This window comes from Phasianus colchicus, chromosome 3 (assembly GCF_987193195.1).
Source record: "Phasianus colchicus chromosome 3, bPhaCol1.hap1.1, whole genome shotgun sequence".
Taxonomy (NCBI): Eukaryota; Metazoa; Chordata; class Aves; order Galliformes; family Phasianidae; genus Phasianus; species Phasianus colchicus.
Genome location: NC_143438.1, coordinates 55,916,292 through 55,938,726, shown reverse-complemented (window position 1 = coordinate 55,938,726; position 22,435 = coordinate 55,916,292). Strand labels below are relative to the sequence as shown.

Here is a 22,435-nt window from a genome sequence, read left to right as displayed (position 1 = left end):
CAACCCGGTCCATTTAGTAGCATAGACTTTTGCTTCCCGGGAAAATATACTGGACACAAATACAGTCAGCAATGACAATGAAGTAGAAATTTGGTTAGTACTAGCAGCAGTACAGGGACACATCTCTCGTCATTCTGTGAGGCTTTGCCATGGATCCACAGCAATCTCTTTTTCCTCTGGGGAGTTAGGAGCTTATCTTGAGGGTAAGAAAGAGGCTTCCTTATGGTGTTCATAACTGTAGCACTTATCTTGTAGTTAGGAAAACCTACACACAGCCCAGACTGTGGTAGGAAAGAGAAGGGGGACATGGAAGTTAAAAGTGATTTAATGGCTTCAGATGTCTTGAGGGAAGAGGAGGAGTGGGATCAGCCTCTATTCCTGTGAATTTTCAGCTATAAAGAAAGGAGCAGCTGGAAAATTTCAAAACACCTTTTATCTTGGAGTTAGGGTATTGTCATCAGAGCTATGATCTGAAAGGTCTTTAGGTGGAAAATAAAATTAACCTTGCTTTTCTCCTTTCCATGTATGTTTGTAACCACAAAGCTAATGAGGACAAATTTGCTGGTGCTATTAGTTCTGCTTTGATTGTAAATAAGTGTTCTGAGAAAGAGGTCAGCGAGAGAAGTCTTCATTTGTGAGTCTTGCTGGAGCTTTGATGTAGTGTTAAAGTTTATCTGACCGTCAAATATTCAGAAACAGAATTGCTTTCAAACTATAGATGTGGTCATGATTAGGTGATAGATCTGTGTGGTATTTTGAGGATCTACAGTTTGGACTTAGGTATTTAAAGCAGGAGTTAAACTCCTAAGCCCTTTAATGGATCTATGGTGATTAGCCAATTCAAAGACTCCAGAAGACTCAAGAAACGTTTGGGAAAGGCTCATTTTCCTTTACAACAGCAACTTTTGTAAATACATGAGAGTGGCCAATAGAAGTAATAAAGACAAGGAACATAGGTAATTAATTCGTTCATCAAAGCTATGAGATGGTTAGAGTTACCTTGTATCTCAGTAAGCTGTGCAAGTAATAGAAGAGAAAATTTTGTGTGTTAAATATTTCACCATCTAGATACTCAGGCCTTCCAGGAGTTGGATGATTTCTCCCAGGAGTAACTGGGAGTTACTCCATGACTGTTTAGCTGTTCTTATTCACTGAAAAGACACATACCCATTGTCAAGAACTATGGAAGATTCAAGCCCAGTGAGAAGCATCTGGATCAGAAAGAGAACAACAGAGAGTCCAGATTTGCTTTTCTCTTATGTTGTTTTCATACTGACAGCACATACTGACAGAAATTTTGAACTTATATACCAGTTGAGAGGACTTGTTTATCACCAGTGACACAAAACCGTTTTTTCAGAAAATTCCTCATTCTCGTCCCCAAAATGTATTATTCATCAACTCTGTTTCTGAGTGCGCTTTTCCAAAGATAGTGTTGACTGCCTACTGAGTCACCCTTGGTAGCTGCCCATTAAGCATGTGAGACATGGTGGAAAGCAGAAAGGGAAGGCTGCTGAGAAGAGATGTCTACAAACCATGAGACATTTGTTAGCAAAGGAAGTACACTCATCCACTTGCCTCCTGAGGAGGGATGAATAAGTCAATGAGAAGGCTTAAATCCAGCAGGCTGTTACTAAGACATGGATTTGGTATCACAGTAGGCATTAAAAGAAGTTTCCTTAATCCAAGGATTACCTGAACATATGTGTGTAATAAGCAGAATAATAAGAACAATACTCCAACATTTACAGATGGATCTACTTGAACACTGACCCACTTCCCGACACCTGACTTTTGATCCACATTTTTTACTCTCACAGGAAACTGAGCGATCACTGCCATCTATTGGTAACAAATAAACTAACATTATTGTCCCATTAAGATAATGCACTAGAAATCACATAATTTACCTGAAATCAGACACACTATGTAGTTAAACATGATCATATATCTTCTCAGTCTACCACAACTCATGGTGATGTTTTAAAGTGAGACCTTCAGCACATGAAATGTGCTCCATTTATGCTAGCTTTTCTTTGTATTACTTGGCTGGTTTTGTCTGTTAAAATGCAGCTCTCCATGATTAATGAGACTGTACTCATGTTTTCAGAAGAAAACACCTACTTGGTATTAAGGAGATTTTAGGATTCCCAAGACTGAGATAACGTGGTTGCCAGTGGAAGATATTTCATGCTTTTGGGAGAAATCTCCTAAGAAGTACCATGAGATCTTGTAGATGAATGGTTCTGATTGCCACAGTTTGATTCATCATTATCACATTATCCTTGATAGAAAAAACAAACAAACAAACAAGGAAATATTTGTTGCATGAGTGCTCTACACTTCAAATATGTAAAGGAGAATTGTCCTGACCAATACCTATGAAATTAATCAAAGTTAAATAAGTAATTAACCTCTTATTAATATTTAAAACATTTATCTCTATATCTGAATAATACTTAATGAGGGTAGTAAGTACACACACAACTAAAAATGGAATAATGAGCTAAGTAATTTTCTTCAACATCTTATTTAAACTGTTCATAAGATCTCCACACTTATGAATAAATCAGTCAAAACTAATTTTAAGCAAGACTTCAGTGGTTCAATGCCACTAACTGTATTAGAAGTTCTAGTGTTCCATGAGTAATTCCATAATTGCAGATGTGTTATAAATGACACAAAAGTAAAGTCTCTTAACTTTTATACTTCCATTCTATTATTTGAACTTTAAATTAGAGAATTAGACATAACATAAATTTAGAAGAAATAAATTATTCTTGTATTTTTAAATGTTTTACAGACCTTTCTATATACACTGAGATGTTAGATGCTTTGACATATTAGCTAAGGATTTATTCTTTTAGAAGCCACAAATTTCATCCATGTGTTCCAATTATAGATTGAGATTTGAAATGTTTCAACTGACATCTTTTTTTCTATAAATGTTCACCATGTAAGATGTGTATAGATTCACCAAATAAGATGAAAACTGATCTATACAAAAGCAGAATATTGATTCATATATGTATCTTAAAATTTGATTATTTTTTCATTAAAATGAATATTTCCCAGGTCCCTGGAGCAGTGAACAAAAATTTGAAAACTTGAACCAAAAGGTAAGATGAATAATGATAAATGATACGTGTTGATTACAGTTTAAAACAACTAAATGAATGAAAAAAAAACCAAAAAAACACAATGTTCCCAGTGTTAATGAGGAGCTATGTATTGAAATATCTTATGAAAAACCAGTGAGGAATATTTATTTTATTCTTTTTTATAAGGGAAAATTTCTTCTAAAAATGAACGGTTATTTCGATGTACTTAGGACATATTTAACTTTATATATATATATATATATATATGTTTAATATTTAGTAGCAAGTGATGCTTTCTGGTGATGAAAAAAAAAAAAAAGTAATGTGAATTCTGATAGGATTAAATGAGCTGCTTTGCCCTGCCATCACCAAGAAGACCAGAGCATAAGCCCATCTGTGTGGAAGTGCACTAAGCTCTTACCCCAGCCATTGGGAGTGTGGCAGCCTCAGGGAAGGGACTGTCCCCAAGGAGGCACCAGGGCTGCTCAGTCATTAGAGCTATAGGCTGAGCAGGACGTGAGTGCACTTTTCACACTGTGTTTGTGCAAAACAAGCACGGGGAGTGATGTCATACCCATAGTTTAGTAACGAGTTTTTGGCATTGTTTTGCAATGAATCGTTAACGTACCCAAACAGCACTAACTGCTCAGCATAGACCGAGGGCTTCAGTAGTGTGCTCTGGAAGTACAAGGCAAGCAAAGCTGTTTGACAAGTTTTATGAATGTTTGAGTTTTGTAAGAGAATATTTTAATAGAGTTGTAATTCTTTTATCTCAGAAAGGTTGTTGCTTAAACTACTGTTCACAAAATCAAGAGTGGGAGGTAGCAGGGGCCTGCCAGTATTGAGATCAAAACGCACAGGCATTGACAGCTATATTTATGTTGCAAGTCTACTTGCAACATAGGTCTTTTGAAGATAAGAAACTTTTCATTATCAATATATAAAAAAATATTTTATTGCTAATTTTAGTTTAGGCATTTATTTTTTGGGAGAAAGTCTCTTTCATTTGGCATTATATAACAAATACAATTTGGAAAATTATTTTAGAAGAAAACGAAATGTTTTCCTCTACATGTTTATATTACATACTATTCAAATAATGTGATTTTCAAGTTTGTTAATTACCTTGATCAATAAAAAAACAATCAGATGAAACAATGCTGACATTAACTGTACTTTCCTCACTGTATCTGACATTTGACAGGTAAATATTCTCAAAAGTTCAAAGCAGCCAGGTATGTTTAACCACTGATTTAGGATTTTCCATTCACAGATGAGTTGTTATTTGGACATGGGCAGAGGGAACTGGCTAAGAAGTCCCTTGGAGACATCATATTGGTGCAGTCAGAAACTGTTGGAGAGCCAGGAAAGTCACTCCTTGTGACCTGGGAATGGTGAGTTCAGCCCATCAGTTGAGACTGCATCACTCAACCCATTATTTCAGCTTTTGACTAGATGAAAACGATGTCCTTAGCAGATTCACATGGAGACTTTAATAAGCAGCTGCCAAGACATCTTGCTCACCACTCTGAAGTTGTGATAGCAGAGGAATCCATACTAGAGACAACAGCATTTCCTACCTTTGCTGTTATTTTCTTTAATCCTTCCCTTAACCTGATCTTTGACTTTATGAACCAGGAACAGAAAGTTCTCAGAAAGTGCTTGAGATCCTCTCAGCTTGGGTTTTATCACTTTTTTTTTCATGAAGATTGCCAAACTGAGGATATTTTTTGTTATAAAGAATAAGAGCAGAAGAAAGGTAAGAAAAAATACTACTGATGCACAAATTCTATTTCAAATGTAAATATAAGTATAAATGTATATAAAAGTTATAAATATATTGAGTACTTATAAGTGTAAAGTATTATGTTGTAATTGTAATTATATATTGCTTTATAAGTATAAACACTCATAAGCACAACTATATTACTTAAGCTTATTTTCTCTTTCTTTCTTATTTTTGTTATGCTTAATAGAGCTTTAAAAAGTATTTTGTGACGATTGCTTTATACAGGACTGAAAAAGCTACACTTTCTCTGTTCAATTCCATCTCACATTTATTTGTAATAATGTCCAGTGATAATGTCATGGCACTTCCTTTCATCAGCAAGGCTCCCTGAAATTAGTTTCCCTAATTTTGGCCTATATTGGCCTACTTGTAATCTTCATGGCAGAGGACAGCAGCAATTCATCACAGCCAGCTGGAAGAAGGATTTCCTTTCTCACAAGAAATAGTATTTAAAATAGGTATACATATACATCAATATACTTATATATGTATATTATAAATATATGTATGTAGCTTCCTGTATCAGGATGAAAAGCCAGAAACCTGACTCTTTCCATGGGAATGAGATTACTTTAATATCCCTCTTGGTTTGCCAGCTGCCAAACTCTTTAGCTCCCTACCTCTCTGATTGCTTTCCTCGATGTTCCGTTGCCCAGCTGCCAAGCTGGCTTGTTAGCTGCCTAAGGACCCAGCTGCTCTGATAGGGAAATTGAGGGTCCCAGGGAGCCGGCAACCTGCCCACCTTACTGCCAGCCAACTGGCTACTGCCCCATCAAGGCAGGTTGCCTGCAAAGCTGGGTTATTTCTGCTGAACTTTATTATGGATTCCTGCAGGACACATATGTCCTTTTTAATCAGTTTTCTCTGATGAAGCAGGTTTCCTTCAAAAAAACAAAAACTGATGTGCATCAATGTTTCTGTGGTGTGTTAGAAGAACCAGGAGTTGCTCTCAGGTGTGTCCTTTAGCAACCACTGCAGTAATGCCTGCTTACTTTAAAGCTCACAGAATTTTTGGAGTTGGAAGGAGTCCTTAAAGGTCATCTAGTCTAACTCTTTTGTAAGGAACAGGGACACCTACAGTTACATCAGGTTGCTGACCCCCATCTAGCTTGACTCTGAGTGTCTCCAGGGATGGGTCTTCTACCACCTCTGGGCACCCTGTTCCAGTGCCTCACCACCCTCATCATAAAAAACTTCCTTATTATATCCAATCTAAATCTCCCCTCTTTCAATTTGAAACCATTTCCCCTTGTTCTATCACAACAGACCCTGGTAAAGAGTCTGTCCCCTTGCTTCTTACAGCCCCCCTTTAGATACTGAAGGGCTTTCTCTGTGTCTCCTCAGAGCCGTCTCTTCTCCAGGCTGATCAGCCCCAGCTCTCTCAGCCTGTTCAAATGATGTAGAGACACATCGGAACAGTATTCAAATAGGGCTCGAGAGAGATAAAAAGAAAGTCATGGAGGCACTGGAAAGCTGATGACAGAAAAAGGACACATGGGTATTACAAAAACAGGAAGCATCTCAGAAGGATAGGAACAATCTAAGTGAATGGGGGACATTTTGAGGTAGGGGAAATTCTTCCTGAAGCTTTTAGACATTAGAAAGCTATGAATGTGTCATGCTTTAGAAACATTCAGTCACTTTATAAAGGCTCAGGATTGTTCCATGAGTAGACAGTAGCTAAAGAACATAATCTGCAGTTATGCAACAGCAAAACCAAGTTCACAATTTTTCATTTACCTCAGTTGCATGCCAAATGAGAGTCTAATACCCTATGATAGAGAAAATGTTTTGTTTGGGGATGCTTTCGGCTAGCAAATACCATGAAATCAAACTAACATGCCAAACAGCATCTGTTTAAGAGAATTAATGTCTTAGAAAACAGTATGAAATGTATCTGATATTCTGTATGTGTTGCAGGTTTGTATTTGGTGATATTTAAAATGGTGATATTTTAGAGTAGGCATTTTCCATAACTTTTTACTTTTTTTAAAGCAATATTTACCTCATAAATGCTTTTCCAATTCATACAATTTATTTTTTCCCCTTTCTTTGTCTGTTGTTTAGCTCTTCCTGTGGATATATTTCCTCATATTCTAAGAAAACGAACTGAGCCTAATATTTAGACAAATACATATATCTCTCAGCATTTTCTTCTCCATATAGCAAACTTCTAAATTCCTTCCCCAAATCACTTTTTCTTCTCTACCTAGCCTATTGTGATGACTTCTTCTGCATTTGCTTCAGTTTCTTCATTTTTTAGAAAAGGTTTGGAGTAGAATTTCCTTCCTTCAACTAATTCAAGATTTTGTCTCTTTCTATATTTTCCCCTCACTTTGATTTCACTGTAACAGAAATCTTCCTTCCTTTTAACATTCAAATTTTTGATTCCTTCTTAATCATCTCCTCCTACTCTGCATTGACTCAGAATTTCTTTTCCTCCTCTCTTAACCCTTCCTTGCCTTGCATCTTTCCTTCTCCCTGTATCACTTCTTCTGTACTACTCAACAGTCCTTTCAAAAATTTTTCTACCTCCTCCACACAGCTCATTATCTTTCCTACTTAAATTCTCTCCTTGACTCATTTAGTGTTATTATTGTTAAGAATAGTAGAAAAAAAGCTTTCCATAAAGAGCAAAAGACAAGGTCTCCGCCAATGAACGTGTCAGTATAAAAAGAGATTATACAGACAAGGGTGAAGTGAGTAGGACTAAAGAAGGCAATGGCACCTAATGGGAAAATGAAGTCTTTAACGTGTAGTTCTCCATCATTTTGTTGTTTAAGTAATCTTCTAGGGGAAGATGAACTAAGGATTGAAGTAGCTACAAAGTACATTTTAGATACGTAGCCACTTAGAACAGCGGAGTGTGAGTGCTTTGACTGCATGACTGAAGCCACTTGTCAAAGACATTTGTATTCTTTATTTTCCAGCATTGTCTGCAGTATTTATTCTTCTGCCCTGCAGAGATGTGACACTGTGTCACACAGAAGAAAAAGGGGGTTGCAGGGATTTTTAATCTGAATTACTCACCAAATATTTAGTAGGGATTACATCCAAATAAGTTAAACCTGCTCAAATCAGATTTAGTAAAGGTCCATATGTTGCAGGCAAGCATTTGGAGAGGCTATTCCTACTTTTAGTCTTCCTCCTAAAACAGCTAAGGGTCTTTGGGCCAAGAAGATCTGCTTATCTTAGATCTGCTAGCTTTAGTAACAGATTTTTCACAGCATTTTATAGACCCTCTGCAGCATCATGCCTGACAGCTGAAATCTATTTTATATTCTTTTATTTACAAGGGAAGGGAAGAGGAGGCTTGGGAAATATGGTTGTCTAGCTTTCCTTGGTGCTGCCTAGCAGGTGAGTTCCACAGCTGCTGCGGAAGGCTTTTGCAGTTTGCTCAGCAACATGTTCAAATTCCCGCAATGATAATGAAATGAGAGAGGTGGGGGAAGGAAAACAGGAGATGAGATAGGAGAGATGGAGCAGTAATGAATGCAGTACTGAGCCTGCTTCCTGCTGAGTCAGTTCTCTGTCGACCTCCTCGGACAGATGACAGACCAAAGCAATCCTTGTAAAGGTTTTTTGCTCCATTAATTCTCCAACCTGTTCATTTGGATAAGAAGTTTGAAGAGCAAGGAAAGTCATGAGGTCTCATAATATTTGAGGGCTCATACCAAACACAGCTTCAGAGGTGGATGATGTGTGCATTGCAATGAGAGTGGAGCTGAATTTGAATCCTTGCAGACTGCTGTCATAAGGGCTGACATTCTTCTATGGCTCTCACATGCAGCCACGTAGGAGCAAAGCCCTTAGCATGTCTTGGCACGCTTTCTGCAAGGAAAGACTGCTAACAAACAGTTTGACTGAAGGAAAGCCCGGTGAGTGCCTCTCCTAAAGTGTAAATATTAAGAAGGGGGGTCAAATTACCTTGGACAAGATATGTGTCTCAGTCGTTCTGTTTCAGCTTAGTGGGCACTTGTTGGAGGGTGGCAAAACTCCACCACTGCCCACAGATCTCCTCCAAAAGCCAATTGTTCAGAGACAAGAGCAGCCAGTAGAGATGGGCTCCCTCTGCATTTGGTTAAAAGGTTGTAATCTTTTGTACCTACAAGGCATTACATTCCAAGTCAATGAGAATACGGTTGCTATGTCTGGTAAGACAGTCATCTTATACTGATGTCCAGTGGGCACAAATGTTATTAGGGTTGCCAAAGAGCATCACAGTCACCTGCAGACACGTTTCTGTGAACATCATAAGTTCACATTCTTCTGGAAGGTGCAGTCCTGCAACCTACTCATTGACATCTTTATGCTCTCTGCTTCTACACATCTGTAAGAGGAGCTATGTGGGATGCATGAGAAACCACCCATTAGGAATAAATTTTAGCTTGAACCAGTATCCTGATCCAGTTTAGCAAGCAACCACGTGAGCTCTTAGAATCATAAAATCATAGAATTGGTCAGGTTGGAAAAGACCTTAAAGATCATCAAGACCAACCTCAACCTAACCATACTACCCTAACTCTAACAACCCTCCGCTACATCGTGTTCCTGAGCACCACGTCCAGATGGTTTTTAAACACATCCTGGAATGGTGACTCAACCATCTTCCTGGAAAGCCTATTCCAGTCTTAACTTGCTTTCTGTAAAGAAGTTTTTCCTGATATCCAACCTAAACTTACCCTGGTGCATCTTGAAGCCATCTTGTGCCAGTATAACAAAGATGGCAGCTCAAGGGCAGAAATCTGATGGCCAGCAGTGTGAAGTCATCAATCTTTCTGGCAGCCATTCCAAATTATCTTAGTTCAAATGGTGCTTGAAGCTAGACAAATAACATAATTGGGTGAGAATTCACTGCCCCAGGAAAACAGGCCAAAGAAAAAGATTGTAATGAACTATAACAAATGTTCATATTACTTTTCAGTTGTGAAAAGTGATGTTGAGAGGCAAACTGAGCTGTGGGTAAATCACTGCAAGTGAACTTCATAGGCTGTCCTCTCTGTTCAGATGAAGCACATAACTGAAATGACCATTTGGCTTTGGTAGAGTCAAATAGGCTCCATGTGGCACTGAGCAGAAGAAAAGTAGCCATCAACCAAAACCGATAAACACCCATTCATCAGTGCCCTGAGATGTTCCCATTAGAAAAGGCAAGGCCCCCCTGTCTTTGTGCCTTTGATTCACCATCTGGGAATCAGATTCCTTGGCCAGTCACCATTTCACTGTCTGCCAGAGTAAGGCCACCTTCTTCCCCAGGCAATGAAGTGGCCGTGTGCTGCATGCTGCTTCCACATGTGCACCCTTAGGAGTTCCCTTAATAACCTGTAACACAACCTCCTGGTTTGTTTTTGTTTTCTTTCTTTTTTTACATCTCTGCCATTAGAATTTCTTTTTCTGTTGTAAAGTGCTGATGTTGATGTAAATTTGGTTACCTTGGATTATCTGAACTGAAGAATCTCTTGAGTGCACAAAAAGGGATGCAGTAGAAGTTGTAAGGCAGGCATTGCTTAGTTCTCATAGAGTCACACTAAAAGGATACGTGGCAAAAGATGCAGTAATTCAGAGTAAGGAATTTACAACCGCAGCAAAACTTCCAGCTTTAATATTGCTTTCAACTGAATTGAAAATATATCTCCAATGACAGCACACCAGGTAATTAAGACAGCTTGATTTTCTGTCACTCAATCTTTATTCCCTTAAAAATGTTCAAGTCAATTTGGAAAAAAAAAAAAAAAAAAAAAAAAAAACCCACAAAGAAAAAAGGAAAAAAGAAAAAATACGTTACCACCAGCAATAAAAAATTACCACTATGAAGATGAAAACTTAAAAAAATATAAGAAGTATTACTTAACTCAGTTATTAAGTTGTCATAGTTGACATACCAAGTCAAAAATGCTAAGCAGGAATTTTATATGTGTTTAGAATGTTTTTTTCTTTCCTGTGGTAACAAAGAACTCTGTATATCGTTTGCTGTTTGTTAAAAATACAAGGGATGTGTAAAAAAACTTCATGAGTGACATCTTCAGTATTTCAGCTGTAGTGTCATGTGTCATTTTTAATGAAAAGAAAAAGAACAATGTAGGGGAAGGATGTCAGAAGAGAAGGGCGGGATCAAATAACATATACCAAAGAGAAACTGAGGAAGCTGATGGAAGAAGTAAGGTAAATATTTTAAATGTAGGGCAACTATGACACAGAGAGAATAAGAAAAGAGGAAGGAAAGAAGTATGACTGAAAACACTTAGAAACACAGATTCACAGAATGGCCCGGGTTGGAAGGGACCTCAAGGATCATCAAGCTCCAACTCCCCCACCACAAACAGGGCCACCAACCTCTACATGTAATACTAGAGCAGGCTGCCCAGGGTGCTCTCCACTCTGGCCTTAAACACCTCCAGCGACAACCACAACCTCTCTGGTCAGCCTGTTCCACTTACCACTTTCATAGTAAAGAACTTCCCCCTGACATCCAACCTAAATCTTCCCTCCCTCAACTTAAAACCATTTCCCCTCGTCCTGCAGTTATCTACCCTTTAAAACAGTTGATTCCCCTCCTGTTTGTAGGCTCCCTTTAGGTACTGAAAGGCTGCAATGAGGTCACCCTGCAGCCTTCTCTTCTCCAGACTGAACAAGCCCAGCTCCCTCAGCCTGTCATTGGAGTGGAGTGGAGTGCCCCAGCCCTCTGATCATCTTTGTGTCTCTCCTCACCCTGTTGGACCCTCTCCAACAGCTCCCTGTCTTTCTTGTACTGGGGGCTCCAGATGGGGCCTCATGAGGGCAGAGTAAAGAGGGACAATCACCTCCCTGTCCCTGCTGGTGGTGGCAGGGGATGGAAAGATCTTCTGATGGAAAGATCTGCTACTACTCTTTGGGAAATCTGCTTCTTTTTGGTACAGTATTGGAGTTGGGTTCCTTAACAATTCAATCTTGCAATACAAGAGAAGGAAAAGCAAAATGAAATGAGCTTCACATAATGTGTAATGTCCTGTACTGCTCATGATCATCAAAAGCCTCGGTTAAGTTAAAGAATATGACAAGATCTTTAAATAGATTTCAAACCTGATGGCTACAATTCAAACAGTTTTTTTTTTGTTTGTTTGTTTGTTTTGGTGTTGTTGTTTTTTTTTTTTTAGACCCAAAGACATTCATATGATTTGTTATAAGGTGATTTTCTTAATCATTGGCTGCAGGACTCCTAAAAATTCATTCTCATCAAAGGATGGCCATCTGAAAAAACAGGCAAAATCTACTGTCAATAATTTCTCTACACTTGTTATTTTAGTTTTGGAAAATTAATAGGAAAGTTGTGTTTTGTTTTGCTTTTAGAAAAAGAAATTAATTGGTCTGACTGCTTCCATAAGCTGCTGCACCTAGGACTAGTCTGTTAGAAATAATCAGTGGATATATCAAAGGGAATTTGGAATGCTCATCTATACCATTTCTATTGCTTTAACCTCATATTCCCTGTATGAGAGTATTCTCAGATGAAAACTGGGACCATTCCTAGGCATCCCTTACATGCCCTGTTTGCCTCAGGAATGGGAGAGGAGGAAGAGACTGTTTTTTTGTACCTTTCCTTTGAATCATCAGAGACTTTCACAGCTGGAAACAGGGTGTCAAAAAATATCCATCAGTAAGTCATTACATTCTCAGTTGCTCAGCTTGTGTACCTCAATCATGTTCTCAGTGAGATACGAATCAGTCACCAGGACTGGAGTCATCATGAAATTTTTCTGTCAAGACTGGTAGGCAGAAGCATTCTGACACTCATAAGCAAGGGGAATGACCTGGTTTCTTGGGTCAGTTTATTCAAAAACTTCCCTACTCATGCAGGGGATTCTTCTTGATTTTTTTCCCTTGATTTTCCTTCAGCTATTTCAGACATCATAGTTTGTCTTTTGGTCTCTTCCATAGATTTTATGTTTGCTTAAGAGTGTTTTAAAAATCTTTTGTGACCCAAAGTATCACAAAAGTGTCAGTATGGGCATGTAGAGTGCAAGTTTTATACATGCACTAAAGTAGGTATCTATAGCATTCTTTCTGGTAACTTCAGATTTTATTGACTGAAAGACCATGGCAGTCTTTTCCAAATTCATTTTCCTAAATTAAAGTTCCCTAATATCATTTCTTTTTTCTTTTCTGGATAGTCTGGCTCAAAATTCTTTCTGATAATCTTAAGCATTTTAACATATTTTTTCCCAAAATTTAAGAGCACGTTCCTAATTTGTCCCCAGTTTTCAATTATTCTCAAGTTGTGAATTAGTGACTCAAGTAAAAGACTTGAGTAGCAGTCTCATCAGAGAGGAATTGCTTCAGTTGAGGTTCCCCTCTCTGGATATTAGCAGCACTGCTTTGGCCAATTATGACTCTTATTTCAGAGCAACTGTTTATTTTGAGGTTGGAGAGTAACCTCAGATAGCTTTACTCTCTGCCTTTGGTTGCATCATGTTTAGTTATGCCTTCCTCATCCCAGTAATCCAAACTGGTTTGTAACAGAGACCAGTTTTCCTTATTACTTGCCAGTCCACAAATTGATTTCTGTTGAAAATCTCTTCCTAACTAAACAATCATGTACATGTTATTTAAATAAATGGGGATACCACATTTGATTTTTTGTTTTGAAACCTCAGTGAACCAGTTGTTAATGCAGAGAATTCAGCATGTTTTCAAAATTCTTGACTAAATTACCACACAGCACAAAGTCAAAGGTTTCTTAGAAATCTCATACACTGATGCCATCTCTGTGCACTGGTCTGGCAACTCTGTGCTACATTCAAAGGGAGTCCTGAATCCTAAACACCTAATCATCTCTGCACAGGATATGCCACAGCCAACTTAATTTAGGGCTTCTCTTAGGAAAATTTCGAGGCTTGTTTCTACTGTCATCAAATCAAAGAGATTCAACTAGTTCTTCCCTTTCTGGAAATATATTTGTTGGTATATTAGGAAACTGGAAAATGAATTAGAGGTCATCAACAAAGGACTATTGTGGAAGTATATTCTTGATAAAATATAGGATCAGGAAATGTTTTTGCTGTAGGGAATGATACCTAATGTCTGAATCTCAGCTCTAGGTGTAGCTGGCATGAACTTGAGCTGAGTTTCTCCTTTGGGGTAGACCCCGCAGATCAATTTTTTTTTTTTTTTTTAATCTTTTCAAGATTCTTCATTCACTAATGTGTGTTATTCCCGAAAGGACATTCCTATCAAAATGTTCTTTTTCTTAAAAATGATTACCTGCACGTTGGTAAACTCTAGCCTCTTAGGCCACCCTGATGCAGCAGGCCTGCAGTGACTTTCCTTCCATCTGTAGAGAAGGCTGCCTCTGAATTATTGCCTCCAAAAATCCTTAAATCCAGGTTTCTCTGATTGAAGCTTCTTATTGAGAGAAAAAAATTAGACACTTTTCTAAGCCAGAAATCCAAGACTTGATTGTAAGGTTTCCTGCTTGTTATTGCCCTTGCTACTAAGCTCTGAAAATGATTCTGTATTTGGTCTGTAGGATAAATTGTTTGGATTAGATTTTTTTTGTGAAGTAACATCTAGTCCATGGATTTCCAACCTTCTGGCTTGCTTGGGCTGCACTGAGTAAAGAATTTTCTTGGGCTGCATATAAAATATATAATCTAGTTGTCAGTATACAAGGAACAAAATCTATTTTTTCTGTATTTTTAATTAAAAGATAAAAAAAGAGAGCAGCAAAAACATAATGCTAGTGGAATATTTGACCCTGAGTTTGTGAAACGAATGCGTCAATATCTTGTTCAATGGAAGTACTTACAGTTCTTGATGAATTCTCAAGGTGCTCATCAGACATTTCTGATGAAGTTTTATTCCTCCTGTGCTTTATTGTGAAAATGGTTGTTCACAAATGTACATACTGCCTCAACAATGTCATGAATACAGTGCAAAATGAGAGATACTTGGTAAGAAAGAGCTCATAAAGATTTAGTGAAGAGACATGATCAATTTTGGTTTTTTTTGAGTTGATTGTCTGTTTGCAACTCTATATGTTCCATTTGAAAATTTATAGAAAATGTATTTATGTCAGCTGAAAATGGAGTTGCAAGTATACAAAAAAATTGATTTCTTTTTGAAAACCTTGAAACATTCTCAAATTCTTTATCAAAATGGAAAGCAAGGGTGCATATTTTTTTGCTGTTCACAGGATTGTGCTTAGACCACATATCAAAATGTATAAAATTATTTGCCATTACTCGAGCTTGTCATAGTTTAAATTTTATTTTGAACATTAGTATGGTTTGAAACATTGCATAGATATGTCGATTTTCACCCTTAAGATGGATGTTCCACTAATTCAAATGAGTGGTCTCAAATCCACCAACAAAAAACTTTGGGCAAATTATTTTATACTTCTTTTCTGAGCTTTGTGAGGTGTTGTAAGCTGCTAAATTGGTCAGCATCACACAAGTACTCTGGGTATTCCTTCTGCAGTGAATGCGTTATATTATTAAATTATCTTTAATTTCACTTTACTGGAACAGGTTGCCCAAGGAGGCTGTGGATGCCCCATCCCTGGATGCATTCAAAGCCAGGCTGGATGTGGCTCTGGGCAGCGTGGTCTAGTGGTTGGTGACCCTGCACATAGCAAGGGGGTTGAAACTAGATGATCATTGTGGTCCTTTTCAAACCAGGCCATTCTATGATTCTATGATTCTATGATCTTATGAAATAACACAAGATCAAGTTTAAAAATTAAATAAGAATATTTGCATGTTTGCTTAATAACAAAAATCACATGTCTTCACGGGCACACACACTTGTAGGTAGGTTGAAATATTATTAGTGGCAATCATTTTTTAACTCACCAAGTGACACGCATGCATGTAACATGTAATAGGCATGGGTTTCCATTCAGCTGAGTTTGCATGATGGGCACAAGAGATGGAGCTTGCTCTGCACCTTGCTCTCCTCTCCACAGTCTTCCACTGTCAGAGCAATGGAGCCAAAGGTCCTCCAAAAATGACTTCTTATGACTTTGTTGTTGTATGGGCAAAACCCCTCCAGATGAAAACAGCCTCAAGGTAAACTTCATTAAAGGAAAAGCATGTAATGATCATTATTACTCTATAGTCAAATTTAGATATGCTTATAATAGTAAAATTGGCCTGCTATATTTTATTTGGAAAGACTATGATACAATTTTATGGAATACATTTTTAAAGTTACAGCTTAACTTCCACTGTAGACACATAGAAATAAAGGATGGCAAAAGATACACAAGAGATCACCTGATCAAGTCCTCTACACTGAGACAGGGCCAAGTATGTTTACATCAGCCTCAACAGACACGTATATGCAGCTGTTTAACACCTCTGACATTAAGGAAATTGCGTGATCTAAAAAAGCAGACAGAATGCTCTGTTATTTATCAGAAATTACTGCAGACATCTATAAATTACTGCCTTGGATAACACATTCATATTTCTGCAGTCATTTTTCACTTCTTCATCTCACCTTTAGTAACAACCCTGCATTAAATCCCAGCTTAATAAAGTCAACAGAAAAATTCCCATGGACTTCAACAGAACCAGGTTTTCTCTCTGTTTTTCTTCTTGATTTACTTTAGTAGCCACGGAAATCTTTGGCTGACAGATTTATTTAGAAACAGCAAGACACCTAGATTTTAAATCTTTCTTTAGCCTGCCTTTGATTTGAGTGTGTGCTTTGGGAGTATATTTAGATAATTTTTATGCTTCAGTATAAATCCTGAGATTAAAAAAAATCACTACTAAACCAATATTTACCAACTGCACTTTTAATGGATTTGGGTTGAAGTATTAAGATTGATGGGAAAAAATAAAGGTCAGGTTTCTTACTGAGCTCTGGTGACATAGGTTCAGCTGGTTCTACCTTGGGCAATGGAAAGCATTAGATCATCCCTCCAAGTCCTTGTCAGTCCTATGATTCTTTGATTTAACTAGTCTGCTTTTAACTTCAATCAAAGATAGTCTTGCGGCTAGGACAATCAGAAAATAAGAACATGACACAAGAAAAAAAAAAAAAAAAAGTGATTCACTTGTTTAAATCCGCTGGCTAATAGAAGCAAATAACCAGACTTATTTAAGTTCATTCTGAACATGTTTTCAGTTCCCAAACCAGACGCTGAGTGCAGCCTTAAGAAGCTCTCTTTGATGTAAACTTCACGCTGGGGTTCTTTCACCATGTAATGAGGAGGAGGCATGGTGGGGCTACAAACAAAAAGGGCCAGTGTGATTGTGACCTGAAAATGGGTTTTCAATCTTACAGAATTGCCAGAGCTTAGTTAAGGAGACATCTTCCTCAAGTTGTTCTCTGGCTGCCATTCTTTCAAATACTCTCTGAAGAATTCAGGTATCTAAACGATTTGAAAAGAGATGGGGTTTGGGAGGCTTTTTGTTGCTTTTAGTAAGTCTTTGAGGCTACTGGGCATAAAAAGAATTTGAAAAAGCTACTTAAAACTTGTGATTTCGATGTGATCTGGCTCTAATTGGCTCTTTTCATTTTAAACTCTGATCCAACTCCTATGGCAGTGAATTGGACTGACTGCAGTAACATTAGGGCCTGATAGATCTGCACTCAGACACCCCTTCAAGGATACCCACCCTTTTGTTTTACTTGATCTCTTGATTACCTAGTTTGGAAGCACACAAAGGGTAACATTAAAAAAAAAAAAAAAGAGAGAGAGAGAGAGAGAGAAGGTCCTGGAATAAATGAAGCACCCACTTTTTCAATTTGGTTTAAAACAGTAATGAAAAAAAAAAAGTTTTTGCCCTCTGGATGGGTACAAATTCAATCCAAAGAAAGAATTATATAGCTCTTCCAAAGGAGGGAGGCAAGTGACAATGCAGATAAAGGAGGAAGTTAAAACTGTTTGGCTCACAATGGTGAAGAGCCTAATTGGGCTCTGATGTGGAGCTTTTAAACCCAAAATCCTCATAATATAATTTTAAAAAATTGCACTAATAGTGTTGTATATAAAAAACTCACCGAATATAGGTGATATTTGGTAGTATTTGTTCAGGAACTCATAAACTTTCCCACATGAGAAGTTTCAAAAGGTCACTCACTGCAAGTGCAAAGCCACCTACCACAGCTTGCAGAGTTTGGGGATCATTTGGTGGGCATGTGGGAGAAATGACAGGCTATTTTGTTGCCTTCTGCAACATTTCTTTTAGTTCCTTTGAGTGTTATGCTATTTGCCTTGAACATTCAACCGATAAAGACTCAGTGGTCTCAGTGTTGTGCCAGAGGAGGTTCAGGTTGGATGTTAGGAAGAAATGATTCTCCAAAAGAGTGGTTCAGCACTGGTACCGGCTGCCCAGGGAAGTGGAGGTGCTCAAGAAATGTGTAGATGTGACACTGAGGGACATGGTTACCAGGCAGTATTTGTGGTAGGTAGATGGTTGGACTTGATGGTCTTGGAGGTCTTTTCCAACCTTAATGATTCTATGATTCCATGTGACTTGCTTCCAAGTCCAAGGCTAGAAAATGTGGACCTAATGCATGACCAATTATGAAGGTGCACAGGGAAGCTCAAATCAATTCAGTCCCATATGACAGTGGCAATATATGCCTCTGAAAATGAAATAAAAGCAAACAAACAACAACAACAGAAGTGTAGAGAAGCTTTTGGATTTGTTTTGGAGCTGGTAAATAAACATACTGCTTTATTTCTCAGTCTGTAACAGCTCTCTTTTTTTCTCTTCACTCAACCTGACACTTCGACCGGACAAAACTCCTTGTATGCCCCCAGTAAAGAGGTAGATGCAGTAAATCATTCAGTGACAGATTACCACTTTTTTTCTGTTACCCTGGGAATCCACAGGCCAGACAATCTCATTCAGTGCAGTATGCTGTCCTCTAAAAAAAAAAAAAAAAAAAAAAAAAAGGCAACCCTTTGTAACCTTTTAAAAAATTCAGTTTGAACTCCAGTCTATGATGTTGTATTGCTCAACCAAAGGTGAGGATAGAACAAATGATGCAGGAGGAGGTGGAGAAGCCGCCTTCTCCCTTTCTTCCCATCACCAGCACTTATACAGCCCCACATATGCCCTGCCTGAGAGAGCCAGAGAATGGCAGGAGGGCAGGAACAATGATGGAGTTTTAAGGAAGAAAGAAAGTTTGTAGAGAGCAGTTGTCCAAATCCGAAATGTCATATTCAAGGATACTTCAAATGCTTTTTACTTTTCTCCCATTCTTATTAACAAAGTATCTCAGTGGTACTTTCTGACAAAATTACAAATTCTGTTATAATGTGTATAGTCTTGACATTGTGTTGCTTTTCAATACACTCCTAGACCACCTGCATGCACTGCTCTCTGACAGAACAGGTTTCCTCAACTAATTGTTTTCTCACATTTCTATGATTCTATGAGGCAAGTTTTTCACCGTGTGTGATTAATGGTCTCATCAGGTCAGCGTCTTCTGTTGCTAGCTTTTCATTAGCTCTCGTTGTTAAAAATTAAAGAAGTTGTTTGGGAAAAACAGACTTTTACAATTCACCCAGCAAAGACAGAGCACCGCTTCCCGGCAAAACAAACCCAAATTCACACAGATTTTGCTCGAGGCTTCTTTGTTTGGTATGAAGAAGGTAAAAAAGTAGTCTTCCTGCTCTACTCCCAAGGGAATCCCCCTAAGTTAAAGCACATTTTAATCTCTTGAGCCGGCAGCTTTATTAGTAAGCGTTTCCCGGTCTTCGGGGAAATCTAATTTCACAAACAGATCAGAGCCACTTCAGACTCGGAGTGCAGTTGCCATCCACCGGGGGACAAACGGGGAGGAGGAAGTTTGTCAGAGGAGACCTTCTCGGAGCCCAAGAGTGATTACCAGAGACGTCTCCACCGGCTGCCACCCACCTAAAGTCGATAGTACTCGGATGAGCACGCCGGTGCGCACTATATAAGCGAAGCGCATGGCCCTGGCGGGCGCATCGCCCCTCTGCGGGCGCAGCACCGAGCGCCCCGCTCCGCGCCCGGCGGAGCCTCCGCGGGGACACCGGCTCTCGGCCGACGGCAGCGGACGGCTCCTCGCAGCCAGCAGACGCTCGACGAGGTTTTTCTGCGCTTGAAGGTAAACTGCTGCCTCTAAGGAGGGGGCCTTTGGCCGGGTGCGCCCGACGGTCCTCCCTTGCCGCGGGGCCCTGCTCTTCTCCGGCGCTGCCTGCGCCCCGGCGGCGAAGGGAGCGATGGAGAGCCCGGGGCCGTCGGGGAGAGCCGACTCCTTCGGGCTCCGGTTAACTCTTTCGCCAGAGGGGATTTGCCAGGGAGGCCAACTGTGAGGCGGTTGGTAAATAACTGTTTTTTTTCTCCCTTCTCCTTAATCCTAACTGTTTGCTATAATTAGAATAGCTTACTTAGGGGCATTACGCGCCGCTTCCGAAGCCTCAGCCTCTTGTAACTGCTTTTGGCCTTTACACTCCGATTTGCAGCACTTTCCGATGTAACTCCCCGGGAACTCGCCTCCGTCCAGTCGCCCTCCCGTGCGCTCCCGTCACTGCGGGGCCGGCGGCAGCCTCCGGCGCGGGACCGCCGGGGGGCAAAGAGAGCCGAGCAAATCGCTCGCACTGAGCTACGTGCGGCGGGGCTAATAACCTTCCCCTAATCCGCCTCTATAACGCGGCGGGGCCGTCCTGTGGCCGCACGTCGGAGCTGCGCTCCCCGCCGCTGCCGGCTCCCCGCGGGGCCGCCCCTGCCCTGGCGTGCGGGGGTCGGGCGGGCGCGGCATGGGGGGCGGGCGGGCGGGGTGCGGGCCGGGCCCGGAGCTGACCGCCTTCGCTCTCTGCCTCCTCCCAGCGCCGCAGAGATGCGAGGGGCGAAGAAACGCCAGGCGCTGCCCGCCATCGTGCTCCTGCTGCTGGCCTCGGCCCCGCCGCCGCCCGGCGCCGAGGGCAGGGACGTGCCCGCCGCGGGAACCGAGCGGGGAAAGCTCCTCGACCTCCTCCTGCAAGCCCTGGACGACGACGGCCGTCCGCTGCCGCCCCGCCCGCCGCGGCGGGACCGGCTGATTTCTCGGCGCTACAGCGGCGGCGCTCCGCCGCCCGACCCCCGCCCCATCGCCGCCGCCGCCCCCCGGACGCCCCCGGCCGCCGCCGCCGCCCCGCCGCCTCCCCGGTTGTTCGCCGCCGCCCGTGTTGGAGGTAAGAGCCCGTCGCGGTCAGTCCCGCCGCGCTCTTGCTGGAAGGGTGCAGGACCGACACCGCGGGGGAGTGGGGAAGCGTGCGATCGCCTGACCTCACGGGAGCTGCACCTTGAGGATCCCCGGGCAAGAGGGAGGGAGGCGACACTCGGGCTTCACCGTCTTCAGCTGTGGCTGATTCTCGGTGTCCTCTGAGCGCGCCTCCCAACTTCCCCGCACTGCAGAGCTGTCAGCTCCCAGGAAGCCCCGTTCCAAAGTTAGAAGTGCATCCCTGTTTTGAACAGAGGGAAAATGATTGAACTGAGGGGCAAATATCTCGGTTTACTCCTGCAAACTTTCTCGGGCGTGATGCCTTTCTCTAGCCTTGATCGGGTGGATGCAGTCTGTGCACAGGAGCTGGTTCTGTCCTCCTGGAGGATGCTCTGTAGGGCAGAGACCTGTCCTCCTGTCCGTGACGAGTGGGGCAGTCCGAATGCAGCTGCCCGGTGCTGCATTCACAGACAGTTCTTGGCCAACAGTCCCATCTGCCATAGCAGCTTTTCATGCAAAGCCACCCAAAACATTTCTGAGCTCCTGGAGGGATTTGTGTGAATTAGGATGGTGCGGCTCAGAAGGAATGAAACAACGGCTGTCTCGTGGCTGTAGCCCACTCATAGTTTTCTCTTGATGCCTGCTAGAGACCCTACCGGAGGGAAATAGGGATGTGGGAAAGCACAGGAGTTTGGCTTCTTAGCGATCTGCCTTTCTGGAGAGCACCCTTGTGGCTGAAACTGTTAGATTGCTCTCCTTTGACCAGTGGTCCATTTTAATGGAAATTAAGCGTGTCACTTCAGAAAACACTGACGGTGTGTGAGAAGTCCAGACATCGGTAGGTGAATTTCTGAATGTTAGGGTGGACACTCACGCAGTGCGGTCATTGCAGTCTGAAAAAGGCACCAAGTGGTCCAGTAGTAAGATATTGGGGTGTTCCCACAAAATTCTTGATTTCCTTCCTTTTTCAGAGGCAGCCCAAACCAGTTTGCCACAGATCTGTACAACTGAAAAGATGTTGTGGGTTTTGTATGTGACTGGTCATGGGTGATTACTTACTGAGGCTTAATTCTGTATGTGCTTCAGGCAAAACTTCAGCATACACTTTTCAAGGAAAAAAAATGCAAGCAGGCTTTTTTCAAGGCACAATTGAGATGCCTTGCATATGTTTTCCTTTCAAGAGAATGAAAGAAGTATAAACTTGAGAGCAGTGGCTGCTAATACCAGGTGGCTTAGGGAAAAAAACCTATTATGGACAATGGTATCCTCATTTGAGATGTTTATTCCTAACTGTATAGTTGTACCAAGCCATAAGATATTTATGCAGCTTTGAAGAGGAATTTTCTTGAATTCATCATATATAGTATATACATAATGA

At 40.7% G+C, this 22,435-nt stretch overlaps 1 protein-coding gene across 1 annotated transcript in view; it reads left to right on the top strand.

Annotated features, from left to right (window-relative positions):
* The first annotated feature begins 19,597 nt into the window (after positions 1–19,597).
* ALKAL1 (ALK and LTK ligand 1) overlaps positions 19,598–22,435 on the top strand; it is a 35,454-nt gene continuing 32,616 nt past the window's right edge. The window contains exons 1-2 of the mRNA XM_090138340.1: positions 19,598–19,962; positions 20,685–21,028. Of these exons, the coding sequence (XP_089994466.1) occupies positions 20,695–21,028 (334 nt within the window). The 5' untranslated portion in view covers positions 19,598–19,962; positions 20,685–20,694. The remainder of the gene's footprint in view (positions 19,963–20,684; positions 21,029–22,435) is intronic.